General features: G+C 38.9%; 1 protein-coding gene across 3 annotated transcripts in view; it reads right to left on the bottom strand.

The window, feature by feature from the left end:
- Positions 1 to 11,648: 11,648 nt before the first annotated feature.
- The window catches only part of ppargc1a (PPARG coactivator 1 alpha), a 46,534-nt gene continuing 43,594 nt past the window's right edge, over positions 11,649 to 14,588 (bottom strand). For all 3 annotated transcript variants that reach the window (XM_023965807.1, XM_023965806.1, XM_023965808.1), the window contains exon 13: positions 11,649 to 12,053. In XM_023965807.1, coding sequence (XP_023821575.1) covers positions 11,950 to 12,053 — 104 coding nt within the window. In that variant the 3' untranslated portion in view covers positions 11,649 to 11,949. The remainder of the gene's footprint in view (positions 12,054 to 14,588) is intronic.

A 14,588-nucleotide genomic window follows, 5' to 3' on the forward strand; every position in this document is an offset into this window, starting at 1 on the left:
ATGGTGGTCTCAGGTTTATTCTTCCATCCATCTACGGCAGTGTTTTGAAACCTAAACAAACCAAACCAGTTCCACCTGAGTCGTTAACCGCTGAAAGAGAGGACCAATGTGGAGAGCGAGTCACTGGCTCTCCAACCCCCAGCTGAGGACAAAGGACTATTAACGACCCGAAACCATGTAGGCTAAGTGGACAATACCGCCAGTTTCAGGTCCGACTCCTCCCCCATGGACGCATATATATACCAGCTCTTAGACCAGCTAATTCAGAATTGACAAAGCCTCTTGGATAAGAGGCGAAACGTCTTCTAACTTTAAAAACCAAGTCCAGATGACATCCCCTAAACCTACTACAATACCTAGAATAGTGTTTCCCAACCCCGGTCCTCGGGGAACACTGTTCTGCATTGTTTCGATCCTAACTTGGTCAAACATACGTGCCTTTGATGACTGTCACTATCAGGCTTCTGCAGAGACTGATGATGATGAGCTAAATCAGGTTTGTTTAAGCAGGCCAACATGGAAAACATGCATGACAGTGTTCCCAGAGGACTAGGGTGGGGAAACACTGACTTAGATAGTTGAAATCTAGTGGGAGCAACAACTTGAAGAGATGAACAAATAGAGAAGCAGTATCTATGCTCTTCCTCATGAAAAAAAGACAGTCCTATCGGAACTGCAGAAAGGTGTCATGAAAAGTTGGTTGTACCTAAGATGTACAGCCAACTTTATACAGCTTTGGCTGCCCGCTTGAAGAGATAGAAGCCTGTTCTCCACCAAACCAGATCACAGATCAGCCGAAAATAGCAAAACCTAAGAGGCTAGCAGGCAGGGCATACATTACACTCAATAACCAAGTGGCTGATAGAGTATTGAGAAACATCAAAGAACGGGCTGTCCCATGGTAACGGTGGAAAATACCTCCCGAAGTAGTTGAGAAGGACAGAATGGTAAGGGCTAAGATAACACATTTTAGCCCTGGAAAAGAAACCCGTTGTGACATCAACGGAACAGAGAGATTGAGAAATTGCAAGAGCTGAGAAGAGAAGGAAAAAACATGGATGGGGAGGGCAACAGTGATTTCAGTGGTAATTGGAACACTTGGGGCTGCAGCCCCCAAAGTGGGAGAATGGCTTCAGAAGATTTAAAAAAAAACAAGAAAAACTGGGATATCTGAGGGTCCTTTCTAAGGACCTCAAGCTGGTTGATGATGATCCTACTTCAATTCTCTTAAGGTTAGTGTACACATGAATAACGTTTTGTACACCTGATGAGAAACCTGAAAGGGTTTGATTTCCTTGCATATAGTAAGTGTATCGTTAAGTGTTTGTAAGGCAAATGTAAGTTCCATGCCTATATGACACTTACGCCACACTAGTAAGGTGGGAGTACATGCGAGAATTCCAGGAACAGAGTTGACACTGATTAAAGGGACTATATCATGTAAAATCAGCTTTTTGAGCTTTTAAGTGTATTATAATGTTCATTCTTCAGCATAAACAACCCCAAAGCAGTGTTTTTGATCCGTTCACGCATGTCTGTTTTCGTGCGCGAGATACAGACATACTGTAGGGACCGGCTCTATGTCGATGTCATGAAATGGGCGGCAAGGAGCAAAACCGGTGCCTCAGAGATCCAGTCGTCTTACTTCCGGGTAGGAAAATAACTTGTTGAAATATCTAAGATTTAATAAAAAGTTCATTTTTTTTGTGTGCCAAATATTATCATATACATGGATATTGTTTATACGGAGCCCGTGCCTTGACATGGAAAAAAATTAATATCTTGTTCCCACAAATTGATATCTTGTTCCCACAAGTTAATATCTGGTTCCCATAAAATAATATTTCGTTCGCAAACTTAATTATTTTGTGGGAACGAGATAGTATATCGTTCCCACAAAATAATTTTCCCTTCCCATGAATTCATTAATTTGTGCGAACGTAATAATTATTTACTTCATAAGTCATTAATGAACACAGATTGCTGGTTCGCCTACCGGACTTAGTTCCTAGCTTTATGAACACAGATGTGAGCAATAGTCAGATTTACAATAGATACCTTTACATTTCTGCCTGTGTGTGTTCAAATCAATTAAATTTTGTCATCTCGATGGGCTTCGTATAGATAATTGAAAAAGTTAAACATAAAATCAAAAGGATCATGAATACAAAGAGTTCAATAGGAAAATACTAAAATGAACTAACAAAAAGACTAAGCTAAACTGGACACCCCTGCCCTTAGACCCCCCCTTCGCGGTAAGGAAAAACTCCTAAAAAAAACGGATTCTGGAAAAAACGAAGAAACCTCAGGGGTGCCCACATGAAGGAGGGATCCTCCCCCAGGACAGACAGGCGATTTACCATAACTCATAGAGAATAATTAACTTATCTAACTCTACAACTGCATATTTATAGTCCAGCAGACGAGCTTCATCCAGCCGGAGTTGGGGGGACAGTTGGGGGCGCGAGTCGAGCCGGAGACAGGATCCACAGCCAGGTGTAGGACCAGGAGCAGAGACGAGGTACACGGTCAGGTACAAGAGTACGGATGAGTCAACTGCAATCTGGAAGCACTCCCACGAGGGGAGTGGGAAAGAGGGACAGTACATGAATCGCACTGCACCAAACGGAGAACTAAATGATAAATAATGATCAAGAATAGAGTGTGTCTCATTACATTGCATGAAAGACATGGAGGATGTTTAGAGATTTATTTGTTTAAAAAAAGCTCTACAAAAGCATCATACTTGTTAGTAGTCACTTTACATCCGTAGGCTAGTAGGCTACATGCTACGTATCCCATCATGCATCACACATACCACATAATGCATCTCAACCAATCACCGTGCCCCTCTAACTGTAGTGAAACAACAGGGCAAACCATTGGCTAATGTAACTGATGGTGCAGTCACTGATGTAAAGTGACTGCTAAAGAGTATGTTAATAAAGACAAGTCCTGAATATTATTATTTCTATTCGACCCTAAACTACAATATTCCATGCTGCCCGAATGCCGGCATGACAAGGAAAAGAGCTCTGCGGCGGAGCTAGGAGCTATGTGCGGTTGGTGAAGCAGGAAGCTTGGGCATCCAAAATCTTTTTTTCTGATTTTCATTGAGACAATAATAGATCGATCATTCTTGTTTTTATTTTCCCCCTCTTGAACGAATGTGGGTCACAGAAACACGGAAGTAGCAACAGAAAGCAGCTTTTGCAGCAGGATGGACGGAGAGCGTACCGGGATGTGAATGAACCCAGATATAAAAATGTGATTACTGATGCTTTTGTGCTTTTTAAAATAAATAAATGTAACCTCTAAACCAGTGTTTTTCAACCTTTTCTGAGCCACGGCACACTTTAACCTTAAAAAAAATCCCGCGGCACACCAGGATCCAAAAATTTAATAAAAAAAATAAAAAAAACGGAGAAACCCATAGTCTGTATTGATCTACAGCCCCTCCACAATCTCACATGCATTTTTTAGATAATTGTTGCAGAAAAAGCTTGAAACTGCAGCTGTTTTTTTCTAAAAGATGCAATAAAAGTTAAGTTAGAAGATGTAAAAACAGTTTGATGTGTGCTCGTTGATTTCAAGACGTTTAACAACAGATCTCCTTGAGCGCTGTCACTCTCACAACCCAATGCATCATGGGAGATGTAGTGCATTAAACGGCCGGCGGAGATCGCGTCTCTGAGCTTCCTTGTTTTGTTCACTTGTTCCACGGTCTGAGATCGGATTCTGTGGAAAGCTGCACCGATAAAGACGAGCTTTAGCTGGTTTTTTTGTTAGAACTGAGCGACTTTACGAGCTAAATCGGGACAAGGAAGTGAAGACTTTAACCACTTCTGATTGGTCAGACTGATGACATGTGATTAAGCTCCCCAAGAATGATTGGTGGAGACAGTTAAAGGGGCGGGACTTTTCCAAAATACAGCCGGAGTTGCAGCTGAATCGCGGTACGTCATTCTTGTCAAAATGTCTTTAATAAAATAAAATAAAAGCAAAGAAAAAGTATTTTACGATCTTTTATATTCCTAACTCCTCAGTGTTTTATCAGGGCCTGTTTGGATGAACAGAGAGCTGAAATCCTGGAGATGGGAAATGTTTAATTTTTCAGTTAATGAGGGCAATTTCCCACGGCACACTTGACCATCTCCCACGGCACACTAGTGTGCCGCGGCACACTGGTTGAAAAACACTGCTCTAAACATCATCCGTGTCTTCCGTGCAATGTGATGAGACACACACAGACGTGAAGGTATCTGCTGTAAATCCAAATATTGCTCACATCCGTGTTTATGAATGCCTTTATGAATGCCTAACGAGTATGTTAATAAAAGACAAGTCCTGAATATTATCATTCCTATTCGACCTTTAACTACAATATACCATAACGCAGCTGGCTGTCCGTCTACCGGCCAGCCAGCTGCCCGAATGCCGGCATGACAGGCAAAAAAGTTCTGCGGCGGAACTAGGAGCTATGTTTGGTGAATCGCTGCGGTATGGCACAGCACAAAGCTTGAGCATTTTCTTTTTCATTTCTTGAATGAATGTGGGTCACAGAGACACGGAAGTTACCGCTGAAAGGGGCTTTTGCGGCAGGACAGAGAGCATTTCCGTGTTTATGAATGACTTATGACATGAATAATTATTTCGTTTGCACAAATTAATTATTTCGAGGGAACAAAATTGTATTTCGTGGGAACGGAATATTAATTTGTGGGAACCGAGATTTATTTTATTTTTTTCATGTCAGGACACGGGCTCCATATATTTACAATAAAAGGCTTAAGAATAGCATTGTATGGGCCATTTAAAGTCTAAAGTGAAGTTTCCAAATTCAACAAATTCAAGTGCCAAGTGTTTTTTGAAGTCCTCAATATATACAGCTGTTTTTTTTTTATTTATAAATTTGAGACCACTTCATGCTACTTCTGCTGACAAGCTGTATGGAGATACTTATTATTTTATGTTCCAGCAGGACTTGCCACCTCCCCATATTGCCACAAGGACCAAGAGCTGGTTTAATGATCATGTTGTCCCTGTGCTTAAATAGAAAATCTAAGGGATGTTGTCAAGAAGATGTGCAACCCAAGACCCATTAACGACATAAAGGCAGCATGGGCTGATTTCCACCATGTCAAAGTGCATTGACAGAGTAAGTCACAGAAAAGGAGGCTCAACCGAGCATTGATGTAGACGAAGTACTAAGTAATATTGGCCATAGTTATCCGAAGCCTGATGTTTAAACCGAGCAGGTTTTTTTGTTTTGTTTTTTAGGTCCCATGAAGCCCATTGATCTCAATATTGTTGTAATATTGGGCTATATAAATAAAATTAAATTTAATATCATATGCTAGTTTTATGAGATACCAAGATTTTGGTTTTCATTAGTTACTGGCTATAATCATTAAAACCACAGCATAAAAAAGGCATAAAATATGTCAGTCGATATGTACTGATTCTGCACAACAACCCAAATTCCCTTTTTGATATGACAAATACTATTGGAACCTTCTCACAAAATTCAACATTTCTAAAAGTTATAGCATACTTTGTCTGCATTTGCTGATTTACTAGTATATTTTTTTATACTTGTAAGAAATATTTCTTAAATAACCGCAAACTTTATAGGGACCAATAAACTTCTGAAGACTAATGGGAAAGAATTAGTTTTATACTAAATAAACAGATGGTTAAAAAGACATGACTCATTGGTTTAGTGAGCCAATTAAAGCTAAATTTTTCAGCTTTAAGGTTCTTACAATCAGAACCAGGGTTGTGTCTGAATTTCCACCCTAACCCTGAATTACTAAAAAAAACTATATAGTGCGACACTATGTAGTGCCGTGAATTTTAACCCTTGTGCTATCTTAGATGACCCCACCCTTACATTGACGTGTTCTCCCTACCATGACAAAGGTGGATAAAGGTGAAAAGATTTCATGTAATCCATGGACACCAGTGAAGATCACAAATCATTGAAGAAAAAAGGTTCAGAGCACTGTCTAGTGGGTCTAGATGACCCAACTCCCAATGTTAAAGTGCCTAGGATAGCACAAGGGTTACAAGCAATTCTGACACCATACTCACTACTTTCTTTTTTTTTAATGGTGGATATGACGTCATAGTTTTCACGAAGTTAAAATTAAATTAAAATGAGCGTTTTCTGACGATTATTTATGAGTCGACGGTCTTCGGAAGATTAAAATGTTAATGGTTTATCAAAATAATAAATTGAAATACATTTTTTACCAAAAAATGTTCCAACGCATTGCATTGTGATCTATATTCGCCGATCGAGTAAGCATCGATGCACACTGGTTTTTCACAGAGATTTCTGGGAAATTTCCAGGGCACTGGATTTGGAAATTGTAGATTTGGACAGGACTACAAAATCTACATCCCCCCAGATCTATTATTCCTGGCCTTTGGCCTTTTCCAAAAAAAAGAACGTTGACAGGACGAACAGGCTGCTCCAAAGCTGACAGTTTGACATACCTGTCAATTAAAAAACTATTTGACAGCATTTCTAATCTTTAACATACAAAAATATGATACGATTGAAATAAAATCCCTCTGAGAATATTTTTGCTGGACATAAAATTTAATCCCAGATATAGAAGAAATTGTATTTAAAAACAGAAGTGTAGTTTTATTTTATGTCAGTTGTCCATGACGACAACTTGAAGTGGAGTCATGGTATCTGGACTTCCTGTCTTCTCCTCCTGAAAGATTTTGCCACTCATCCAAATAGCTTCATCAGTATTTGTTTCATCTGTCTGATTTCTCACACCAAGAAAAGGACACAGGAAGGGTGCCAATACAGAAACAAGAATGCTGTTATTCCGTTTGATGCATATTTCTAAAAAACTAAAGAGGACTTGAAGCCCACAAGCCCATTTCACACCCACCAGCACTCTGAGGGAGATGCTGGTTCACCCCAAAGATTCTACACCTTTCTTTTCTTTTATTTCAGAGGTGTCTGGGCTTTTTCTTTTTTTACATTGTTGTAAATTGTTTCTGACATGCACCGAGTCACCTTAAGGCTGATTTACACTGGTCCATCTGCAGTCTGTCTTTGTTGCGTTGACCCAAAAAGTAGAACATTCATTAATAAGTCGGAATGTTTACATCGCCTCTGTCATGTCTACGTCCCTCCATAAAGCAAGCTATACACAGGAGTTCTATTTCCAATCCGTTGACGTGTCAATGTTGTGGCAAAAAGTCAGAGAAACAAGAAACAGGTCCAGGTTTTGATAAGAAAGACTTCTTTTGTATCTTTAGAATAATAATTATTAAAGTGACATGCCCACGCGATAACACCACCGTCCAATTTCATTATGGACAACAAAAGCTTAATTTTCAGTCATATATGGCATAAAATGCCTTTTACAAGGTCTCAGGAAGGGAAGGGCACGGGGCCTAGTTAATTTCGTTAACTATTCTCAGGTAGGTTTCAAAGTCCACTCCCCCTTGTCTTATTTCCGTGATATTGAGAGAGGCATGTAAAAAAAAAAGGTACACTAGGAAAACATGATTGTTAAAAAAAAAAAAAATTAAAGGAAAAGAAATGTGAATGCTTTTTATCTTAAAATTGCTCTCTGCTTCTAGGCCACTAAATCACAAACAATTTGCACTTTCTTGTCATTTAGCAGGAAACAAAAGCTGCATAATTAGTGCCATTTTTAGGATTTCAAGAGTTTTCAACAACGCAGCTGCAGCTAAATGTCAGGAAAAGAATAGGAAAAACAAAACAGAGCCACAAAGCTCAGCAGCAACATCTGTGTCTGTTTGTCCCAACAGAGAGCCCGGCAACATCAATTCAAATTATCTCCAGGGCTACCACTTACTTCCAACCGGAGAGGAGATAGCTGCTTATCTGCTAGTTAATATGATAATAATAAAGACATATAGCAGATTTAAAAAAAAAAAAAAGTGTTCCTATCGAGATGGGAAGAAGAGGGAGGTGGGGGAGAAAAGGCTGACAGCGAGCAGAGGGACAGTTTCATTTCGTAAAAAGGGCAAGCACAGGGAGACCTCCTGCTGTAATACGTCGGCCGAGCTGAAATGAAAGCCGGCTGCTCTCTTCTCCGGGGCTAAACAGAGCCCTTAATAAAAAAACACAATCACACCCCCAACCTTAAAGTTTAATGCACATTTCGCCCATATTTCTCTTTGCACCTGTTTGGTGGAAGCTCCCTGTCTATTCCCGGCTCCCAGGCTCCGTCGCGTGCCGCAGGAAGCGGGCCTTGATTCAGCCCTAATAAAGCCCAACCGAATATCAAGCACACCATCAAGTCACTATGTTGCCTTAATGAAATCGCCTGCCCCCCCCCCCCCCCCCCCCAACTTTAGTTTTAATTAACTCGCATATTTACAATGCCGAAGCGAGTCGGGGACGCCAGCAAATGACTGCAGGGTTTTCTCCCATCAGATTTCAGAAGAGAAAAGCTCTAAATTAGGAGGGATTCTTTATTTATTTCCAGAGAGAAACTACAAAGAAACAGATGTGCTGATGCACTCGTGTCATTTCTCCTCGTCAGTCAGCGTTCTCTCTATACTTTGATATGAAGCGACTGCGGGGGGGGGGGTGTCACTTTTGAAGATTTCTTAACTTTTAAATTTAACATTCTAAGGCCTTAAATGCTGTCTGATAGTAATAATTTCCCAGCATCACCTGAAAGAGGTACAACATTGCCTGATAAAGGGACATTCATCACTTCAAGGGATGGAAGATAACACAGAGGCACTCAAAGGATACGCATTTCTGTTCTTTTTTTTTTTTTGTTCAAACACATTTCCCTTTATTGGCATGGTGAGGCTGATGACAATTGCACATAAAAAATAAAGTTCACAAAAAAGTCGTACAATAGGTAGAACCACAAAGGCATTGGTAAGGACTTGGCAGAAGGCAACGTGGAGAGGACACAAACAGGTAACAACCCAAAGCGACAACCCCCACCCCCACACATCCAGAAACGCACACATACCAACCAAAACACACACACACACACACACATATATTATTTGCCAATAAACATTTTGTCCTTCCAAAAGGAAACAAGATTACCCAACAAACGTTTAAGCAGTGGCAAAGTACTCAATGGGTCATATTATTAAAAAGTCTGCCACAGCTGAAATTGGAACCAGGAGGTGTTATAATATATTGCTACTCTATGCAATTTACAAAGCTTTTTTTTTTTCTTCGTTTATTACAATGATTAAAGCCACATCTATCAAATGGGACACGACACCATTACCCAAACGCTATACAGACAGCAAAACAAAGGAGAGAGAGGATAAAAAAAAGAATAAAAAAGTAAAACAATGTCTAATACATAGGTAAAAGGTTTTTTTTTTGTTCTGATTATTCCCTGAACCAATTCCTACCTCTTTGCATCATAAAAATTAGCATTTTCTTGTCTCCTTAGTCAAACTCCATGAAAGGAAGTCTGTGATCAGCAAAGCTTTTACACAAAAGACTTTTTCTTCCTGTGATGGAAGCTGGTTCTCTCATTACTTGGCCTGAGCTAGAAACGGGATATTAATTGAACCAGAAACCGCAAGGTTACCTTTTATGTCACGTTGACGGCGCTGTGATATCTGGAGTGTGAGCACTGTGTGTGTGTGTGTGTGTGTGTAGTGGAAGGAGTGGGGTGCGGCATGCGATACATTGTTGAGTAATTTTTTTTTTTTCCGTCTTCTAGGCTAATAGAAAGTCATTTAAGCTCTGCCAGCTCAGATGGCTGAGAGGCAGATATCCAGAACGGTTTAGGCTGTACTGACTGCTGTCCCGTAAAAGCCATGCACTACACAACAAACAGTTTCAACTCGACACATTTTTACACACAGGGTGGAGTAAAGAGTCAGTCACGTTTGCACAGATGTCACAAGGTAATGCGTGCATAACAATCACATGGACTCAGCTACTGTACATCTTAAAGGGGAGAGCGGGGAGGGGGAGTGGGGACATTCAAGTGTTCACCGCACATGACGTGGGGGGGGGAAACCGCCGACATATTGGAATGGAGGAATCCTAACTACCAGCGACTGGGTAATGGGTCAAGTCCAAAACTCACACAATAGGAGCTAAAATGCAACTCTTAAAAATAATTTATTGCTTTTTATATCCTTATTTTTCTGATTTATTTTATGAGCGCCATTATCAATAATCCTTTGTAATTGTGAATAATAATAATGATTTATATATATATATATATATATATTTATATATTTATAAGTATTGTACATCAAATACAAGATCTTTAAAAAATTCTGGAAAAAGAAATTGTAAACATTTGTTTGGCATTCACGTAATCAAGCATGAGCGGAGTGATGGCAACATGTTTACACGACGCAGCAACAAAATTCCTGCAAAAATAATTTTATTGCTTTGTGTCCTGTGTCTATATGTACGGAAGAAAACCCAGTTAGGTGCTGATGATCGGACTGATAGTGGAGACAAACTGCCAACAGGATAAAGAGTCCAAGGGCCAAACTGATTAGCTGAATGTTTTCACTGTTTCGAAAGGCATAGAAAGTAATACTATCCCAACCAAATCATTTACTGTACACCCTGTCTAGTGATTGCAAGTTAAATAACAAATCAAGACATATAACATAAATAACAAAAAAAACAACAACAACTGAATAAAATCTCATGAGGTACACCATAAAAATGGGGACCATAAATATTTAGATTTGAAATAAATACATAAATATGTTTGTACTGATTGAAAATACTTGACAGCAAAATTGTCTTTTACAGGCAATAAATCAAAAAATCCATAGACTAAATCAAACTATATATATATATATATATATATATATTACTGCATATATTCTGATTGTTTGAGTAGAGAACTTAATTACAAGTGTGGGGAAAGATGGAGTAACCTTTGTTTTTTTTTTACAATCATGAAAAACATGTTAAAAATGCATTTTACATTTTTTTTTATGCAAAAACATAACACAAACACTGATTAACAAACTTTAAAAATGGTTGAATTTTCTTTTCTCCAAGAAAATAACGTAAAAAAGACACTTGTTCATATGCTCCCCCAAAACTGAGCAATCAGACATGACGTTTTTTTTTCTTTTCCCCATTTCTACAATCATAGCATGTCTTCTAAACATCATGTAGGTGTACAATATGTTTTACAGTATTGTAACTACTACAGATCAACATTCTGAATTAAGAAATTTTCTCTTCATTTTAAAAAAGGCTGTGTTTTACAGTGCATAGCTGTAACAAATAAAGAACTTTCATATGTACATAAAATAAAAATATTCTTTTTTTTATTATTTGTAAATACACGGCTACATTTCTCCTTAAATGTAGAGAACAATTTTACCTTGAGAATTTTTCCTCCAATGAACAACTCTTCATACTCTTTGCTTGTAATGTAACAACCAGATTCCAAGATTCCAAACAGCGGATTCCAAAGGAATATATATATATATATATATATATATATATATATATATATATATATATATATATATATATATATATATATATATATATAAATTAACAGCAAAGAAAAATAATCTGGCTAAACAAGCTGCTTGTCTTCCCCCACAAAAAAGATTGTGGGTACTGTAGTGCTTGGAAAAAAACAAATAAAAAGTCCTTTTTTTTCTTCTTTCACTGGTGGTTCTACAGCAGTAGAGTGCATCAAACCCCGTGCACCATGTTTTCAGGTTCCACTGGCTCTCCCAGAATGAGATGTCCCTTTGCAGCTCTTGAGCAGCTATGTTCATGTAAACTTCATTTTCAATATATTCATTTATAATGATATAGGTCTATAGACTTATTCTTACATACTCTATGACAGAGCGTAGAACTTCTGGTAGTCTCGTCTCATCATCAAAGGAGCGAGAAACAAGAGTGAGGTATACAGAGTCCCTCTTTGCGACAGACAGCAGACGCCACTCGACTGGTTACTACCTTCGCAGGCTGCACTGAGCCTCCCTCAGCAAACTGTCAAAATCCATGGAGTCATACTTGCTTTTCGTGGAGGCTGGATCAAAGTCATCCGTATGGGAGTCTGGAAAGGACAAGCAGGGTGGTTAGTGTTAAGCAGAACGGTGTTTCCCTGAAAGGGCAGAAAAGCATACGGTTCACCCTGGAATTCCGAGTGAACCGAGTTCACGGAATATCCTGCCCTTGCTATCAGTGCCCGGTCATGTGTAGCTCCGGTGTTAATCGGACAGTTTCTATGCTGTTATTAAGCCACGGCGTTCTCCTGACACACAAAAGTATTTGTCTTTGACTCTACAGTACGTGCAGCAGTATCAAACTTCCCCAAAATCATTAACAGGAAATTGAAAAGTTGACAGAAATTGCAGGTTAATGCACAAGCCGGTATAGCTGTCAGACTTAAAGGGTTAGCCGTTATGCGTGAGTTGGTGTCATGTGAACCAATAACGACATGCTAAAAAAATATGTCAATAAATAACTGCATGCCTGAGCAGCAACCTCTGGAAAACAAAGCAGGCTTTTTGAACCTGTTCTAGAAGATAAAGTTCTATTTTAATGCTTCACTCTATTACTATTACTATTTGTTTTTACATGTATGTAATTACCATAATGGAAAATAAAAACAAAACAATTCACAAACAAGTTTATCCCAAAAGCCTTGGTTAGGGTTTAAAATGTCAAAATTCATGAAATAACCATTTCAAGTAGTTTGCAATAAAACAAGCAAAGGAAGCTTGACATTTGAGGGGCAGCGGCGGGGGCTAGAACATTTTTAACTAGTATAAAGCAGTAGCAAAAAAAAAAAAATTTATAGAAATTCCTAAAAGATAATGCTAACGATGATAATTCTTGAGAGAAATATGCACTTCTAATATGGAGTTCAAAGAACTATAATTAATGATTTGTTAATCTTTGTTGTTTATTTTACTAATATTGACTCAAAAGTTGGGGGCAAGTGGGGAGGAGGTAATCTTTTTGCTGCGTCTTTGCCCCTGTTGAGAGGCCTTCCAGGCTAGCACATCTTGGATATAAAAAAAGAACAGTTGAGTCTCCATGACTCCCCAATTGATCTTGATTTTTTTTTTCTAGTTCACAAACTCTGAGATATTTAGGGGAAACATAGCAAAACTGAAACCCATGCAGCAAAGTTGCATGAATATAATTTGCTGCATGCCAACTTTCCAAATTCAAACCCCATCAGTTTTCTCCACTCTTGATGTCCATCTCGCAAACGCTTCCTGGTCCATCGAGCTTTTGGGCCACCATTTTAACTGTGGGCTTCCATTAAAAAAAATAACTGAACTAACTGACTAAATTCCCTGACTGGTGAGGGATGTTTGAGAGGGACTGACATCCGTCTCTCTTCTTCCTTCTTCTTTTCTGCCCGGTCCAACAAAAAACGGATACAAATACAATCAATATAAAAAATAAAGTTTAGCCTAAATTACAAAAGGGGTTTATCAAAATATACACCTTGTGTGTCAGAAGACTCATAACCGCCTGTTGTAACAGTAAAATGTGTCCAACACAAGAGGCCTTTTCTTTTTTTCTTGGAGTTACCGATATTGTTAATACTAAAAACATGGTTTACCCTTCTAATGATGCTAACGTGTAGTGTGTGGCAAACAACTTCTACAACTATCGTGAATAAAGTTAATGTAGTCTCCCTTACGTACGAACTTATCTCTGATTCTTTTGTCTCGCTTAATGAGCCTCATATTCTTTGTGTTCAAAAATAAACTATTCATTGGCAGTGCACCTCATAATCCAATGCGCCATATAGTGTGGAAAACATGGTAACCCACTAACCATTAATAATATAAAATGAGATTTTAGGCTATGTCCTTAATGCTTAGCCCTTTATGTATAAAGCAACAAGACAATGGCCCTCAAAACACTGTTAAAACTGAATAATACTTGAAAAATGAGGAAGTAATGGCTCGGCTCAGATGTCAACTTGACTATAATGAGCCAAGGTTGTATACATCTCAGCACCATCCTTAAATGACAGTCGAAAAGCCAAACTCTGATTCTTGTTTGCCAGCCTTCCCTGTCCTTCTTGCTTGTTGATTCCTTGAATCACATGTGTTCAGTCAATCAGAACCTTAAATACCCTGAATCAGCTAATCAGCAGCCAGTAAGGCTGGGGTAGCTGAAAAACAAGCAGGGTGGGTGATCGCAAAGAGTAGTCCTGACAGCTGGGAAGTCTCCGTTGTAGCAGCCTAGATGTGCCTGTAGCTTAAAAAAATCCTTTAACTCTCAATGTATAAAATGTATTTACTCAGAACAAAACATGCATATATATTATAGAGGCAATATAAACGTATGAAGTAAAGGGTAAGGAATTCCAGATGCAGTGTTGGTGTAAAAAGAAGTGGTGTGAAACTGCGTTGCAGAGTCTGTCCGTCTTTCATGTGTCCCGTTTTTCTTGATCAACGTGATAATGCATAAAGAGTGTCTTATCTGAGCCAACAGACAGCTTCACAAATGGGGCCCCTACAGGGCCCAGCAGCACACTCCACAACCTTTGAGAAATGGGAATGACCATGGCAGCCAGGAGACGCCAGTTGTGATCTAATGCAATGGCCGAGGGCTGGATTGT

This window comes from Oryzias latipes, chromosome 18 (genome assembly GCF_002234675.1).
Source record: "Oryzias latipes chromosome 18, ASM223467v1".
NCBI classification, from domain to species: domain Eukaryota; kingdom Metazoa; phylum Chordata; class Actinopteri; order Beloniformes; family Adrianichthyidae; genus Oryzias; species Oryzias latipes.